This window comes from Coffea arabica, chromosome 5e (assembly GCF_036785885.1).
Source record: "Coffea arabica cultivar ET-39 chromosome 5e, Coffea Arabica ET-39 HiFi, whole genome shotgun sequence".
Lineage (NCBI taxonomy): Eukaryota > Viridiplantae > Streptophyta > Magnoliopsida > Gentianales > Rubiaceae > Coffea > Coffea arabica.
Window position 1 is genome coordinate 1,393,873 of NC_092318.1, and position 17,180 is coordinate 1,411,052.

The following is a 17,180-nucleotide window of genomic DNA, read 5'->3' on the forward strand; positions in this document are numbered from 1 at the left end:
CACATAGGAGAGCCAAAAAGGGATAAAAGAAGTTGTACCTCCCCCCGTTTGTAATGCTAATAAGGTGAACAAGACTTAACTCGGGCTATAGTCACCAAAGAAAGAGCTAATTTGAGCTAAAACTATCAAAACAAGGGATTAATGCATCACTTTAATTAACAAAATTTCAAGGAAAAGAATAAATATGAAATTGAATAATTAAACAAAGCATTCAAAGAAGTTAAACAACCCCTATTCATCCAATTAAACAAACGAAGGTCCATATAAAGAATTAAAGAATATTCAAGGGATCAATTTGTTATTACTATAAAATAAAATAAAATTAAAATTAAGGACCTAAGGTGAGACCTCCAATCAAATGATAAAATTCACAAGAAATGAATAAAAACCCCATTTCTGTTTTACGGGTGGAAAAGTAGGGTCTGTGGGATAATAAGCAAACAAATATACAACAAAAAAATAAACAAGCAATATGACAGGAATATGACAGCAATTAAATGACACTAGCCTTTGACAGAGCTCGTTCCTCTTTTGTTATCCAACTTACGGAGACGATATCGGCTGTGCTATGAGGGGTCACTGTGGCGTTTTGGCTACCATCTTCTTTGGACCCAGAATCAGCAATCACGAGGCAATCCTGCTCGGCAAAGATAGTTATCAACTTGTCATTTACTATGAACTTCAACAATTGATGCAATGAAGAGGGCACAGCTCCGGACTTATGATTCCACGGCCTTCCAAGCAAAACATTGTAAACACTAGGAAAGTGCATAACTTGGCAAGCTATTTGAAACTGTGCAGGCCCCATCTCGATGACTAAATCCACTTCTCCTATAGGTTCTCTTTGTGCTCCATCAAAACCTCTAACTATGGTCCCTGAAGGCCTCAACTTGATATCTTGCAATCCTAGCTTTTCCAAGGTGCTCCAAGGACAGATATTAAGCGCAGATCCATTGTCAATCAACACCTTTGGCAAAATTTTTCCGTTGCATCTCACAGTTATGTACAGAGCCTTGTTATGTTCAATGCCTTCCGCCGGTAACTCATCATCAGAGAAAGTGATTTGTTTTGTAAATAATACACTCCCAACCATATGTGAGAAATTAGCAACTGAAATGTCCTTAGGGATTTGGGCTTTGGTCAACACTTCGAGCAACGCATCCCTATGCATATCCGAAGAAAAAAGCAAATCCAACATGGATATCTGGGCGGGCGACTTGCTTAGCTTCTCGACTACATTATATTCACTTCTTTGCAGCCTTTTAAGAAAATCCAAGGCTTCCTCCTCAGTAACTGTTGGTTTAGCGGGCAGTTCGGGGTTATTTGTTTGAATCGGAATGGTAGCTCCAAACGGATTTGCAATCCTCCCTGATCTGGTGACCACTGACACCTCTTCCTTGGCAACTGACTTTTCTCCAATTTGTATGACAGGTTCATCATAGTTCCATGGCACTCGCTGCAAACTCAGAACAGGCTCCTGCTCTGGGAATTCGATGACCACTGGCTCCAAAGCCTTGCTTTCAGCTAGAGTGAGATCCAAAATAAAAGACATTTTATCTTCCTCAAACGGTTCATCTTCTATTATGAATGGTCGGTCTGTGACTCCAAATACCTCAGCTTCCCTTGCCAATTTTTGGGCTAGCTCGTCATACTCTGCGTCGTCCAGAATGACCCCAATGGTATTAGCATGTTCCGGCAAGGGGTTCCTATTTATATTCGGCCCTTGTGCCTCCCTTTTCCTAATTACAATTTCTCCAGCTTCAATCATATCCTGAACTTTATGCTTAAGAGCCTTGCAATCCAAAGTTGAATGTCCGGGTGCCCCTGAATGATAAGCACAGACAGCTTGCGGGTCATACCAAGCGGGCATGCCATATGGATAGGTAGGAGGGGTTACCATACTAATTTTTCCGGCGGCCTTTAACTGGTCATACAATTGGTCTAGAGGCCTGCCTAAATTGGTAAATGTACGGCTAGGGGGTCGGTTGTAAGGTTCAGGGGGTTGAGGATGGTTGTAAACAGGTCTATTTGGGGGAGGAAATCTTGGATTATATGGAAGGCGAGGTCGGTTTTGGGGCGGATTTGGTTGAGGAATTTGAAAAGGAGCTAAAGGTGGGTTAGGATAGCTTGGGCGAGGTCGAAGGTGGTGGATATTGGTGGTATATACATGGTGCGGGTTTGAATAATAAGGGTAATGTGGTTGGTAGGTTGGATTGGGTTGGTATCGGGGTTTGGGTGAAGGGTTCTGGTTCCAGATAAAAGTTGCCTCCCCCTCTTTCTTCTTAAACTGCGGCTTCTTTCCACTGCTCCCCTGCCCTTGCAAAGTTTCTACTTGTGATTTTAAGGTAGAAACGTTAACAATTTTTCTGACTCTCACAAAATCATCATATTTCTCGAGTTTATTCACAATCGCAGCAAATGTGCACCCGGTCATACGGAAGATTTCTTCGAAGTATGGAGGATCATGCGCTTTTATGAAAGTGCGAATGATTTCATCTTCGGTCATCGGAGGCTCAACCTTGGCAGCTATCTTCCTCCATCTTTTGGCGTATGTCTTATGATCTTCAGATGGTCGCCTCTTGGTGCCTTCCAAAGTAGTTCTGGTCGGTGCTAGCTCGCAGTTATATTCGTATTGTCTGATGAAGGCGTTGGACAGATCAAGCCAAGTCTTCACCTCCTCTGGCTTTAAGTTTAATACCAATCGAGGGCGTCTCCTTCTAGACTCTCTGGAAACAATCTTAATGGCAAGTTTTCATCATCCACCGGTCTGCCCAACTTGTTGGCAAACAAACGCAAGTGCGTCTTAGAATTGCCCGTACCATCATATTTATTGAACTTCGGGGTCTTGAATCCCACGGGCAACTGTACATTTGGAAACAGGCACAGATCATCGTAGTTTAACACCCCTTGTTTGCTTAAACCTTGGCTTTTCCGGATGAACTCATCAAAACGATCCAACCGCTTAAGTAACTTCAGATTAATCAGGGCAGACGACTCTCCTACTTCTGGTTTGGTTTGAACAGTATGGTCTGGCACAACAGGCTCTGCGGTAGTCTGATAAAAGGCTTGTGGATCTGGAGGCATGTTTGGACCACCTTAACCACCTTGAGGCCGAAACCCTTGCCCATAGGGAGGATAGAACGGAGGATTTTGAGTTTAAGTATTTAGCGGGTTGAAAACTCCCTCAAAAGTGGTTTGAATTGGAGGAATGACAAATGGTTCGGATTCCGGTTGTTTGATGGGCGGAGGCTCGGGCTGCACTCCGCTACTGATGAGCTCGTCGATCAACTTCTTTTGGGCGACCATTTCAGATGCCATTTCCCCAAATTTGGTGAGTAATTCAGTCAACTGAACCCCGGGACTTGTGGCTTCCGGTTGGGTAGTTGCAGCGGTCTTATCAGACGATTCTGGCTGAGTACTCATGTCTACACGATTCTTTTGGGCTTTACTTTTGGATCGCGTAATAATGGGGCTTTTCCGAGAAGCTATTTTGAAATTTTACCTGAAAACACGAAATGGCTCGCTTTTAGATTTAGCCCTGGCTTAGCTTTTTCCACAAAAACAAAACAAAGAAAAAGGAAAAGACAAGAGTTAGTAGATGTTCCAAAAATTCGGATGCATGTCCTATCGGGGGGGCCCTTTTTGTGCCAAGGGTAGGCCTAGCATGATGCAACACCTTCGAAATGGGACCCGTAACACAACCTGTTTTTGACAACAATTCCAAATGAGTGCAAAAGAAAATTGCTTTCATTGATAAACTTGCCAATATTTACATCATGTCATAAAGACGATTCCGTACAAAATTGTCAAAACTTCTAAGCCTATCTAATACAGAGTCCCTGGTTTCTCTAGCATATGGAATTCTAACACGTTCAGCTTGGTCATATAACTCTCCGCATTTCCTTTTCAGCTCTTGACGCTTTTCTCGTTCATTTTCATACAATTGCTTGTTTTGCTCCGCCATCCCTTTATATGCTTCGACAGACTTACTTAATTGCAGAATTTCCTTATCCCTTGCTTCGATAATGGCTTTCAACCTTCCCACCTCCTCGGTTGGTTCATCTTGTGTTTCTTGTGTGGCGGACCTTCTCACCCAGTCTTCGTATTGCGGAGTGGTTAATCCCCTTTGCTTGAGTTCCGGGATGTATTGAAATCTCTCGTCATCCGATAGTGTCACCCATGCCTCGATAATCTGGTCTTTCATAGGGAGCTCGTTTGGGCACATTCCTTTACTGAAAACGACGGTAAGCCTACTCATATCAACCACAGGCGGCACTTCTTGTGTACGTCCTAACTGTCTGAGGAACCTCTTTGGAGTGTATGCGGCGATTCCTTGGGTACCCAATAGGAGAACAAAATCTGACACTTTAGTGCGGAGTATCGGCCTAAGGCAAACCGTCCAGTCTAATACCCATCTAATGTCTTGATCTGGCAACATCTCTAAGTATTTGACACATTCAACCGCATCGTTCGGCAGACCCCCTTCGTTGACTCGCTTATGATGCGTGATTACCCAATTATACCCAGCTACTGGCAGACTTTCCGGAACGGACGCTCGTCTCTTAAAATGTTCTAGGGCCCAGATGTGCAAAACTATATTAGCCCCGTAGAAGAACTTTTTCCCTTTCTGGCAGTTGGTACAAGCTAGAAAAATGTCCGCAAGGATGGTCGGGATTATGGTGCATTGTTTACTTCGGATTCCTGAAAAGAGGTCTTGTATAACCTTTGCTACCTTGAAAGCTATTTTCTGATCTCTTCTCGGGAAGAAATAAACTCCTGCCATAACTATCGCATACACCACTGGCCTTTTGCGTTCCCAAACATCCTTGGATGTGAATGAAAAATCTTCCCTATATCTCTCGAACTCATTTCGTAGTGCAAAATGCTCAAACAAAGTGTTCACGGGGACTGCCTGATCCGACCCTCGCAATACAGCCTCTCTCAATCCTATGATCTTGCAAAATTCTATCTTGTCTGAAACGTATGGGAAAATTAAGGCGGTTCCATGCAAGGGTAAATTGAAGAGGCCGGCTATTTCCTCAAGTGTCACTGTCATGTGCTTATTGCCTACCCTAACGGCCGAACATTCCGGATCCCAAAGATGTACCAATGTTTCTACTACATAGCCATTGGGCTTGATCTCCTTAAGGTCTCCAATTGGCCCTAAATATTGAGCTACTTGATGTAATTCGCTAGGTAGCATAAGGGCAGGCCATCTTTGAATCTCGGCCGACGGTACCAACAACTGGTAGATTCGACGGGGGCACTCCATCTAAAAATGGAAGAGGCGGGTTGTCAATTACCTTACCTACGAGTCCCATTCTCCGGTTGGCAAGAATTTAAACGTGCAATCCCTTGAAGGGTTATGTACCCATGGGAACAATCAAGGTGAGTTTAATCCTAATAGCGGGATCCCCTAAATGGCATTCCCCTTCTAGGGTTTATGCATGATGCCAGTTTATTAAAGCGATAAAACATGCAATTTGAAATGAAATATGACCTAAGGGACCCTTTATTTGCCAGGGTAAGCCTAAAATGATATGGCATTATTAATATAAGAATGCAATATACCAAAATCTTTAAACGTGCAATAGCCTATCTACAAGGGTAAGTTCTAAAAGAAGGTCATGCCAGACCTCTTATTCGCTAGGGTTGGTGAATGCAATGGGGACAAAACCAAGAAAAGTTAGTTCAGCCAGATAAGTACACATAACACATTGTAGCAACGAGATAATGCAGTAAAAGCAATAAAAAGGAAAAAGGGGTTGGATCCCTCCCCTCGTGAATAGTGTCCCTAGCTCAGGATAAGGCCGACTCTACCCTAGGCAAGCTATCATGGATGCATGAGGTATTGGCTCACTAATGCATCTAGACTCGATAGGTTTTAGGTCCCCGAGCCTTCAGACTTGGAAACCAAGGTTATCAATCCCAAGGTTCGTTGTCGGTGGCTCGAGCGATTCCCCAAACATTGCTACGCACACATCGTGTCACGGCTACATGTCATGAGTGAATCTATCAAAAATCCTCAACCATCGACTAAAAGCTAAAGGCTATGAACCCAAAGCTTAAAATGGAAGGTTGAGTGACCCCTCGGATCATGCTACGCACACATCGTGTCGCGATCACACGTCCAAGTGGGTCGCCTAATATCCTAATAGGGGGAGTGGCGTGACAAGCCACTAAAAGAAAAATAAAGGAGGGATGAATAATTAAAGCGTATGCACGTATGCTAGTGCTCGTTTGGAGGGGAGGGATCGAGAACCAACGCGAGCCTCTAGGGTAATGTCCCCCCTACCCAAATGCAATGTAAAGCGCAGAATCACATACATAAACCATTCATCCATCAAAACATTCGTACGCCAAATGGGTAAGTGAGTGAGTTGATACGCGCAAAATGCAAAAATCCTAAAAAAGGAAAAATGCAACCCTAATATCCAAATGTTATGCATAAAAAGGGTAGAAAAAGGAAAAGAATAGCGAAACCCACTTAGGAAGTCCCCAGTGGAGTCGCCAACTGTCGCGCCCCACTTTTTGAAGTGTGGTGTGAAAGTGGTGTGTGGAATATGTATGTGAACGTGTGTGAAAATGAAAATAAAAGGCCGTGGGACTTGAAATGCGACGATTTGGCCAAACAAAATTCAAAAAGGGTTTTTGAATGGAAAATGGAGTCGCCACTTGGTATAGAGTTAGGGTGTACCAAGTCACCCAAAAAGTGATTTTTGGAAAGAAAAGTAAACAAACCCTTTTTAAAGAATTTTTAGATCTACGTAACCAAAGAAAGGGATCGGGGGTCACATTTGATAAGGGAGAAGGCAAAGGCAAAGCCTAAGGCACTCCCTTACCCTAGCAAAAGCTAGTTGCGTGACTTAACCCTTCTTTTCCTAATTTCTTCTACCCAAAGTATGTTTTGCATGTTGGACATGACTAATGGATGCTAAGAAAATGCAATCCTAAATCTAAAATGTCTCTTATGAAGCTTTTTGGTCCCAACCACATGAGTTGTGGTGGCCAAATAAGGAAAGTCCACATAGAGGTCACGGGCAATGCAAATGAAGACTCAAGTATGCGTGTAAGTGTGCAAATGTAAGAAAAGTGCAAGTGTGCAAATGAGAAAAGTGCATGTGTGCCAATTGAGAAAATAAAGGTGTTTGTGTGCTAATGGATGAAAATATAATAGTAGATACACATAAGTGCGATTGGGTACAATTTGTGAGATAGAAAATAAATGATAAAAGAAAAAATGTACAAACATGGCATGTGGATTGAGAAAAATATGAGTTGTGAAAAAAGGTGGATAAAAGAGTGAGGAAGTGATATAATAAGAATGAGAGTGCATGAACCTAGAGGAATGCATCAAGTCGGGTGCGGAAATGACTCCTAATTTCACGACTTTAATTTTCCCTTTGATTAGAAGGAAGAACTAGCGTGCTAAGGCTATTTTGTAGCCACACTCACTCGTTTCCCTTATCGAAAGGGGACTCTGAAGCAAATGTACCCTATAACTAGCATGAAGATGCAAAAGCCTAAAATGGAAGGGAAAGGATTGGAAGAGCATGCCAAATGTTAGAAAACTAAGAAAAATGCATGAAATGTAGTGAAACATGCAAGTATGAACTAGCGAGGGAAATCCCAAAGGGTCTAGCGTTGGATTAGCCCATATCTATGAATTCCTACCAGCGTTGGACTAGTGGAAAACGGGACAATGAGCCACAACTAGCGTTGGACTAGTGCGGTGACGTGCATTCATCCATCACATTCATCTATGACTATAGAAAGCAAGTAGACATGCCAATCACCTATAAACACGTAGCACATAACACTTAGCATGCTCGACTAAATGCAAGAGCCTAATAAAGCAAGTTAACACGTAGCAACAAAAGCAAGCAATCAATCTAATGAACCTATTACATTTGCTAACTAAAACAAAAGGGGAAGGGGAGAAATGGACCAAAATGCTCTTCAAGCCCTATCTATTACAAGCCAAAAGGTGTACACATACCCCATAAAGAATAACTTAATAAAAACAAAAGCAAACGAATAAATGAAAGGAATTAAGGAAAGGCAAGGAAGGCAAAGTAGACATGCAATTCTCACTTAGCACGTTGGATCACATAGGAGAGACAAAAAGGGATAAAAGAAGTTGTACCTCCCCCCGTTTGTAATGCTAATAAGGTGAACAAGACTTAACTCGGGCTATAGTCACCAAAGAAAGAGCTAATTTGAGCTAAAACTATCAAAACAAGGGATTAATGCATCACTTTAATTAACAAAATTTCAAGGAAAAGAATAAATATGAAATTGAATAATTAAACAAAGCATTCAAAGAAGTTAAACAACCCCTATTCATCCAATTAAACAAACGAAGGTCCATATAAAGAATTAAAGAATATTCAAGGGATCAATTTGTTATTACTATAAAATAAAATAAAATTAAAATTAAGGACCTAAGGTGAGACCTCCAATCAAATGATAAAATTCACAAGAAATGAATAAAAACCCCATTTTACAATTAAATGACAAAAATTCAAACCTTCCACTAAAAAAATCAAATCAAAGCTATAAGTCTATGAAAAGTTATTAAAACCTACAAATTCATTCTAAACTCATGAATAATCTATCCCAATCATCATATTAAAACATACTAAGAAAGTTAAAACTTGAAATTGACGAAATTGATTAATTTATGTGATTAGTTGGGCCACAGTAGAACAAAAAGGAACTTGAATGGTTGGAATGTAATTTTTCCTAAAATTTTGCATGCATGCAACGAATGTCAAGCTTTCTTTACTTCTGCTATTTCTGCTGCAAGTTCATAGCTTGTAGCAACCCCCAAAAAAAAAAAAAAAAAAACCAAAGCTGTAAACAAAACCCATGGTGATCATCACAAACAAGGTAAGGAAAACCAGCTTTTGGGCTGCTACTGGGCAAAGGAAAATTGGCAAACATATGGAACGAAATGCAGTTTTTTCATGCAAAGTCATGGAGGAACTTTCAGCAATGAAACTTGCAGGCTCTCGGTAACCATTCCAATGCCGTTCCTGCTTTTCCCAGCCTAGCTATATTCATGCGCCCCCAAAAATGCAAACCCAACACCCCTTATCTTGCTCCTCTTTCCAACATAAAGGTCAATCAGCGAGCTGGGTGGCCGAAGCCTTAATCAGAAAATGCAGGTAAACAGCAAGGCATGAAATGCAGCAAAAGAGAAAGGTGAAGCTTGCGGCAATTTCCAGCAGCGACTCCATCCGTTTCATCATACAAACAAGTTTTATAAAACCAGAAATTGTTGACTAAATCAAAACGTGAAATTTTGTTTGCAGGGTTAAGGTGGCAAATCTGGTTTGACCGACAACAAAAGAAAGAAAAAAACTGCAGCAAGATTTTTCTTTCGGCAACCACAGACCAAGCAAACTGCTGGCCTCTACTGCTAAGCTCCCAAACATTCTCACGACATCTCAGCCAAACGACAGACAAATTAAACATTTCAAACAACACGAAAAACTTCAGCAGCCGAAAGTGCAGGCCTGCTGCCTTTTACTTCCAAACTCGAATTTCAGACTCCAATACACAAAGTTTTAATGAATCGATCTAAGCAAAATTTCATTTTTCTGCAGAAAAAACTTCGGACTGTGCATTTCTAGATTGAAACATAAGCATACTCATTCGACAACCAAGAACATGCAGCCTGCTAAACCAGATTCCACAACATTTAAGCAAGCGAGAAGCCCATGATACAAAAATAACAAAAAGGCAACAGCTTTGGGCTGTATAATGAAAGAGAACGCATGAAACAGCATATGTCTAGCAATCAAATCCACAAAATAAGAGCCCAGAATCTCTGATTACACAGACCAGATTTCATATGAAATGAAAATAGACAAAAGAAGGGGTTGAAGGCTACATGTTCACCACCTCTGGGTTTGAAGCTTTCGCTTGGGTGCGATGAAGGGACCAACTGCAGATTCAGATGAAGCAGCTACCTGGGTTTCTCTCGGTCTCCCTCCTGGTTGCGGCTTCCTCTTCTGGCCGCTCTCTCCCAAACTCTCAAACCTCTCCCTTTCACTCTCTTAGCCGTCAAAACCCTCAGCTTTCTGTTTCTTTCTACCGCCAACTTTGTCTCTCTCTCTCTTAAAACCCCAGACTTCCTCTCTGTTTCTCTCCCGCCGTCAGTCGTCCCACACTCTCTGGTTTCTTTCTTTTTGCCGCCCTTCTGCTCTCTTTCTTTTCTCCTTTTCTGATTTTCTCTCTAGCCGTCAACCTTCAATCCTCCTCCTCGGCTGCGGTTCCTCTTTTTCTTTTTATATCCAGTTAGCAGCCCCCAAAATCCTCCATTCAATGGCTACAAATCATCTCATCGTAAGCCCTTTCCCTTGACCATCCGATTCATCCGACAAAAATCCATGAAAATGATATAAGAAAATTCATGCCGCATGCATGTGTGGCTTTTTTTTTTTTTTTTTTTAAAGAAATAATTTAACAAAATTGATAATAAAATTAAGTAAAGAAAAACAACAATTTAATTAACATCGGATAAATAAACTAGAGACAATAAATAGCAAAGTTGCAATTTTTCCATTTGTCCTTTTCTTTTCTTCATTTTTTCAAGAAAACATTGAATTTAAATCACAAACAACTAAAACATATTTTTTGAATGCTTTTTTTCTTGTTTTTTTTTTTTCGAGAAATTCTATACTAAAAACTTAAAAAAATAAAAATAATAAAATAAAAACTAAAAAACTAAAAACCAAAAAGTGAATAAAACTAACACGACAAATAGAAAACTAAAAAATAAATAGTAAATGAAATTACACTAAAATTTTGGTGTCTACAGTTTGCCCCTCTTTGTCTGAGTTTTGAAAAAACTTGAGACAAAGAAGTAGACACCAAATACTTAACTGCGTTATTTGGCCGCAAAATGATTCCAACGAACAGGAATTTAGAACGAAACGGGACTGACCCGAACAAGAAATTTAAAATGGGACTGACCCGAACAGAAAATTTAAAACGGGACTGACCCGAACAGAAAATTTAAAACGGGACTGACCCGAACAGGAATTTAAAACGGGACTAGCCCGACCAGGAAATTTAAAACGGGACTGACCCGAACAGGAATTTAAAACGGGACTGACCCGAGCAGGAAATTTAAAACGGGACTGACCCGAACAGGAATTTAAAACGGGACTGACCCGAACATGAATTTAAAACGGGACTGACCCGAACAGGAATTTAAAACGGGACTGACCCGAACATGAATTTAAAACGGGACTAACTCGAACAGGAATTTAAAAACGAGATTGCATTGGGGAGGATTAAACAAAGAATTGAGTTTTTACCTGGGAGTAGTTCAAACTTTTGTACCAAGAGGGAGATTTGATCTCTGTAACTAAAGCGATAGCTGATGTTGTCTCTTATGATCAAACTTTGCCAATAACATTATCACTTCGTCTTTGCTTACTGGGGAGCTTTTTCTATCATCGATTTAGGTGCGAAAAGGATAGTGGTTGTTCTCATTTGTAAACACAACGTTCCTGCAAGAAAAGAAGAAATAACGGACTTGCCACCATCATTTGATCCGGTTTGCCTTGAGAATCGTGTAAACATGAGTCTTGCGATGCTTTTGCTTCTGTTCTGCGACGTCTGGCTTAGTTGAACTTGTAATTTTGAAACCTTTCCATTTCTGAGACTGATAAAGTACGTATTTACCACGTCACCAAATCTATGTAGCAGCTTTGTTGCACTTTACCCACTTTAATAGGTGAATCCCCTAACCTTGCACAAACCCTAGGGTTCATCATCCATTCGAATCCAATGGTGAAAAAATGATGCATGAAAAATTTGTCATATAAAAAGCAATTGCAAGATGATTTCCTATGTCAGGCCAGGATGAGCATGCAAAAGAATGCAGACAACCACAATCAGTCGAACGCAAATAATCAAGAGAAACCAAGAGGTTTATAAGGATACATTTTGCAAAAGAATATTCGTAAAGAAAAATGCAAATTTGGCCAACGAATATCATATTCAAGACTTTGGATATATTTGCTTCGGAATTCGATACTGGCAGAAGTATCACAATCATGAGGGAAAGTCCAAATGAACCAGGTCACCAGCTGTTCCTTCTCGTGCTCGTCTGTTGAGAAAACCTGCCTTGGCGCCCTTTCGGGTTTTCACCAAGGTTGCCCCCGCCCTTTTTGTTTTTGTTTTTGTCTTTTTCTTTTTCTTTTTTTTCTCTTTTTTTTCCTTTTTCTTTTCTTCTTTTTTCCTTTTTTCTTTTCTTTTCTTTTTTTCGAGGCGCCCTTTCGGGTTTTCACCTAAAGAACAATGAAATACCTCGACTATGATCGACTCAGAAATATGAGTTAAAGATTTCTGGCATCAGTAAAATGCACTTCCCTTGTAAGATTAGGCGAAGGCGTTATGGATATCACTTGCCAGTTGATTAACAAATTTCCTAATAGAAATGCAACAAGTGACGAAAGCCAGGACTTTGGGCTTTGTAATGAGGTCAGGTGGGGTGCTTTTTAAGAAAAGTTGAGGCTTGAAAGCAAATTTTGATGCGAGGTGTGAAATAACTTGAGATTGCACTATTTTGAAATCGTTTCCGATTTTGAACGAAACTGAGGAAAATTTGCCCCAGTTTGATCGGATTTTGTCTCTTTGCATTTTCTTCATTGCATTTTCCTCACTTTTGGCATTTTTCTTTAAAAACTAAATGTGCCCTAGTGTGGGGTTCTCTTTTCTTTTTGATCATCTCTCTTTCAAAATAAATTTGCCCCAGTGTGGGGTTTGCAATTCTCAAGGGTTATCAAACGAAGATTTGTCAATTCTGATGGCTCAAAGGGGACAAGTAGAGATAAAATGTTTTAAGTGTAAAAGAAGATGGCCTGACTTGCATTTCGCCATTTGCATGAATTTCTAAAGAAAATTTGCATGATCAAATGAAAAACTTCTTGCACATGTCTGAGTTAATGGGTTGAGGGAATGTTCGTCCATCCATTTCTGTCAAAATAAGTGCTCCGCCAGGTAATACCTTTTGGACAATGAATGGCCCTTGCCAATTCGGAGCAAATTTGCCTTTAGCTTCATCTTGCATTGGCAAAATTCGCTTTAGTACTTTGTCACCTTCTTCGAATGCACGCTGATGGACTTTTTTGTTGTAAGCCCGGGCCACACGTTTTTGATAGCACTGACCATGACAGATAGCATTGAGCCGCTTTTCATCGATCAAAGTCAATTGCTCATGGCGCTGCTTTATCCAATCAGCCTCCTCCAATTTAGCCTCCATGAGGATTCGTAGCGAAGGAATTTCAACTTCAGCTGGTAATACATCTTCCATCCCATACATGAGTGAATATGGCGTTGCCCCAGTCGATGTCCGGATAGAAGTCCGATACGCCATTAATGCATAAGGCAACTTTTCATGCCAATCGCGATGCCTTTCAGTCATTTTGCGGATAATCTTCTTCAAATTCTTGTTTGCGGCCTCTACAGCTCCATTCATCTGAGGCCTATAAATGGCAGAGTTGCGGTGTCTGATCTTGAACTGCTCGCATAGTCCATCTACCATGTCATTGTTCAAATTCTTGGTATTGTCTGTAATAAGTGTTTCGGGTACTCCAAAGCGACAGATGATGTGATCTCTCAGGAAATTGGCAACTACCTTCTTAAGTGCGAAGTGGTTGATAATCATCATCCCTTGGATTTTCTGCCAAATGATCAGCTATAACTTGCCCCTTGACAGCCTTCTGTGAAGTGAAAACAATATCGAACTCCGAGAGAATTATCTGCCATTTAGCTAGATGTCCAGTTAGCATCGGTTTCTCCAAAAGATACTTCAAATGATCAGATCGGGAAATAAGATAAGTGGTATGGCTCAACAGGTAGTGTCTCAGCTTTCGAGCTGCCCAGGCCAATGCACAGCAGCTTTTCTCAATGAATGAATAATTAGCCTCATACTGCGTGAACTTCTTGCTTAGATAGTAAATGGCTTGCTCCTTCCTTCCGGAGTCATCATGCTGCCCGAGGACACAACCAACTGCTCCGTCGAGCACAGATAGGTACATGATTAATGGTCGATCCGGCTTGGGTGGCACTAGGACCGGAGGCTGCAGCAAATAATCTTTAATCTTGTCAAAAGCTTGTTGGCACTCCTCATTCCAGTACAACGGCACATTTTTTCTCAACAATTTGAACAACGGCTCACATGTGGCCGTTAACTGGGCAATGAATCTCCCAATAAATTGATCTTTCCTAAGAAACTTTTCACGTCCTTCTGAGTTTTCGGCACTGGCATATCTCGAATTGCTTTGATTTTTACTGGATCTATCTCTATGCCTCTTTTACTAACAATGAAGCCCAACAGCTTACCAGCTGGTGCCCCAAAGGCGCACTTTGCAGGATTTAGTTTCAAATTGTACTTTCGCAACCTTTCGAACAGCTTCTTCAAATCAACCAAATGGTCCTCTGCTCTTTTAGACTTGATTATGATGTCGTCCACGTAGACCTCCATCTCCTGGCGGATCATGTCATGAAACAGGGTGGTCATGGTCCTTTGATAAGTGGCTCCGGTATTCTTTAGACCAAATGGCATCACTCGGTAGCAAAACGTGCCCCAAGGGGTGATAAAAGCAGTCTTCTCCCTATCCTCTTCTGCCATCAAAATCTGATGGTATCCAGCGAAGCAATCACAAAAGGATTCAATCTCATGCCCAGCGGTATTGTCCAGGAGAATGTGAATATTTGGCAGAGGAAAATCATCTTTAGGACTGGCCTTATTGAGATCTCTATAATCCACACAAACTCGCACATCTCCATTCTTTTTTGGAACAGCGACTGGATTCGAAAGCCAAATAGGGTAATGGGAAACAATGATAACGTTGGTTTTGAGCTGTTTTTCAATTTGTTCTTTTATTTTGAGGCTCATATCTGGTTTGAATTTTCGGGGTTTCTGTTTTACGGGTGGAAAAGTAGGGTCTGTGGGCAACTTATGCACTACCACATCAGTTGAAATACCAGTCATATCATCATAGGACCATGCAAATACATCCTGGAACATAGTCAAAAATTCAAGCATCTCCTTTTTCTGCCTCCCATTCAAATGAATACTAATTTGCACCTCCTTAACTTCATCTTTAGTGCCAATGTTAACCTTTTCTGTTTCTTTCAGGTTCGGTTTTGGTTTCTCCTCATTTTGTTCAAAGTCCTTTGCAAAAGAATCGAATACCTCCTCATTATCACTCTCGCTTTGGAGCTCGGATTCCCAAACCTCCAAGTCGTGAGTGATATAGAGATTGCCATTATTGAATTCCAGAATAGTGATATCCAAAGGGTCAAATGGTTTTATTTTTGGCCATCTGAAAAAATTAACGAATGTGGGATAATAAGCAAACAAATATACAACAAACAAATAAACAAGCAATATGACAACAATATAAACAAACGAATAAACAAATCAACATGACAAGAACAACTCGTGCATTTTCATAAAACCTTTGATTGAAAGCGGAAACAAAAGAAAGCAAACGGGAACGAAATGAAAACTTGACAATATTTTCATGTGCAAGCTTTAGTCAAAGGTAAAGATGCTTTCATTAGCTATTTACAGATGCAGAAGTATTTTCATGAATTCGCATGAATGGCAAACCCCTTTAGGTTTGCCGAAACTCCTTCCGAATGCGAAGAAACTCGGCTGTCCAATTGAAAATTGATCCTTCAGGGATGTCGGGAAACTCAGCCTCATTTGGGAAACTGTCTTCAAATGTTGCCCCAATGAACAATTGAGTCAAACCAGTTTCGACTCCGTCAATTGGGTTAATCTCTGATGTAATCACCTCGGTTGGTCGTGGAAAAGTATAATGCAGTGGCGGAATATCAAGGGCCCTTGGCCTGCCTTCTTTCTCTGCTCTCTTGCGTTCCTTCATTTCTTTGATATCTTTAGCGGTTGGTTTGAAATCCAAACCGAATGAATCCTTTTTCTCCACAGCTTCCACTGGCTTCAAAATTCCTTGTAGATCACGTCCCAACCCTTTGTCAAATTCATATCCTCCGCGGATTATTTTCTTAGCCATCATGACACTGGCATTTGACAGAGCTCGTTCCTCTTTTGTTATCCAACTTACGGAGACGATATCGGATGTGCTATGAGGGGTCACTGTGGCGTTTTGGCTACCATCTTCTTTGGACCCAGAATCAGCAATCACGAGGCAATCCTGCTCGGCAAAGATAGTTATCAACTTGTCATTTACTATGAACTTCAACAATTGATGCAATGAAGAGGGCACAGCTCCGGACTTATGATTCCACGGCCTTCCAAGCAAAATATTGTAAACACTAGGAAAGTGCATAACTTGGCAAGCTATTTGAAACTGTGCAGGCCCCATCTCGATGACTAAATCCACTTCTCCTATAGGTTCTCTTTGTGCTCCATCAAAACCTCTAACTATGGTCCCTGAAGGCCTCAACTTGATATCTTGCAATCCTAGCTTTTCCAAGGTGCTCCAAGGACAGATATTAAGCGCAGATCCATTGTCAATCAACACCTTTGGCAAAATTTTTCCGTTGCATCTCACAGCTATGTACAGAGCCTTGTTATGTTCAATGCCTTCCGCCAGTAACTCATCATCAGAGAAAGTGATTTGTTTTGTAAATAACACACTCCCAACCATATGTGAGAAATTAGCAACTGAAATGTCCTTAGGGATTTGGGCTTTGGTCAACACTTCGAGCAACGCATCCCTATGCATATCCGAAGAAAAAAGCAAATCCAACATGGATATCTGGGCGGGCGACTTGCTTAGCTTCTCGACTACATTATATTCACTTCTTTGGAGCCTTTTAAGAAAATCCAAGGCTTCCTTCTTAGTAACTGTTGGTTTAGCGGGCAGCTCGGGGTTATTTGTTTGAATCGGAACGGTAGCTCCAAACGGACTTGCAATCCTCCCTGATCTGGTGACCACTGACACCTCTTCCTTGGCAACTGACTTTTCTCCAATTTGTATGACAGGTTCATCATAGTTCCATGGCACTCGCTGCAAACTCAGAACAGGCTCCTGCTCTGGGAATTCGATGACCACTGGCTCCAAAGCCTTGCTTTCAGCTAGAGTGAGATCCAAAATAAAAGGCCTTTTATCTTCCTCAAACGGTTCATCTTCTATTATGAATGGTCGGTCTGTGACTCCAAACAC

The 17,180-nt window shown here is 41.1% G+C and overlaps 1 protein-coding gene across 1 annotated transcript; it reads right to left on the reverse strand.

The window, feature by feature from the left end:
* Nucleotides 1-493: 493 nt before the first annotated feature.
* On the reverse strand, nt 494-3,084 carry LOC113722701 (uncharacterized). Its single transcript, XM_072048172.1, has 3 exons — nt 2,837-3,084; nt 2,267-2,726; nt 494-1,924 (listed from the first exon to the last, which is right to left on the reverse strand). Exons 1-3 carry the CDS (start codon nt 3,082-3,084, stop codon nt 494-496), a joined length of 2,139 nt encoding a protein of 712 aa, XP_071904273.1.
* Nucleotides 3,085-17,180: the final 14,096 nt, after the last annotated feature.

Bases quoted from the DNA above. Each gene is read 5' to 3' on its own strand.
- LOC113722701 (XM_072048172.1), bottom strand. From the start codon at position 3,084: ATGCCTCCAGATCCACAAGCCTTTTATCAGACTACCGCAGAGCCTGTT. The intron at 2,727-2,836 runs GTTCAATAAATA...GATTGTTTCCAG, and splicing joins GTGGGATTCAAGACCCCGAA to AGAGTCTAGAAGGAGACGCC. The intron at 1,925-2,266 runs GCAACTTTTATC...TTGTATGACCAG, and splicing joins TTAAGAAGAAAGAGGGGGAG to TTAAAGGCCGCCGGAAAAAT.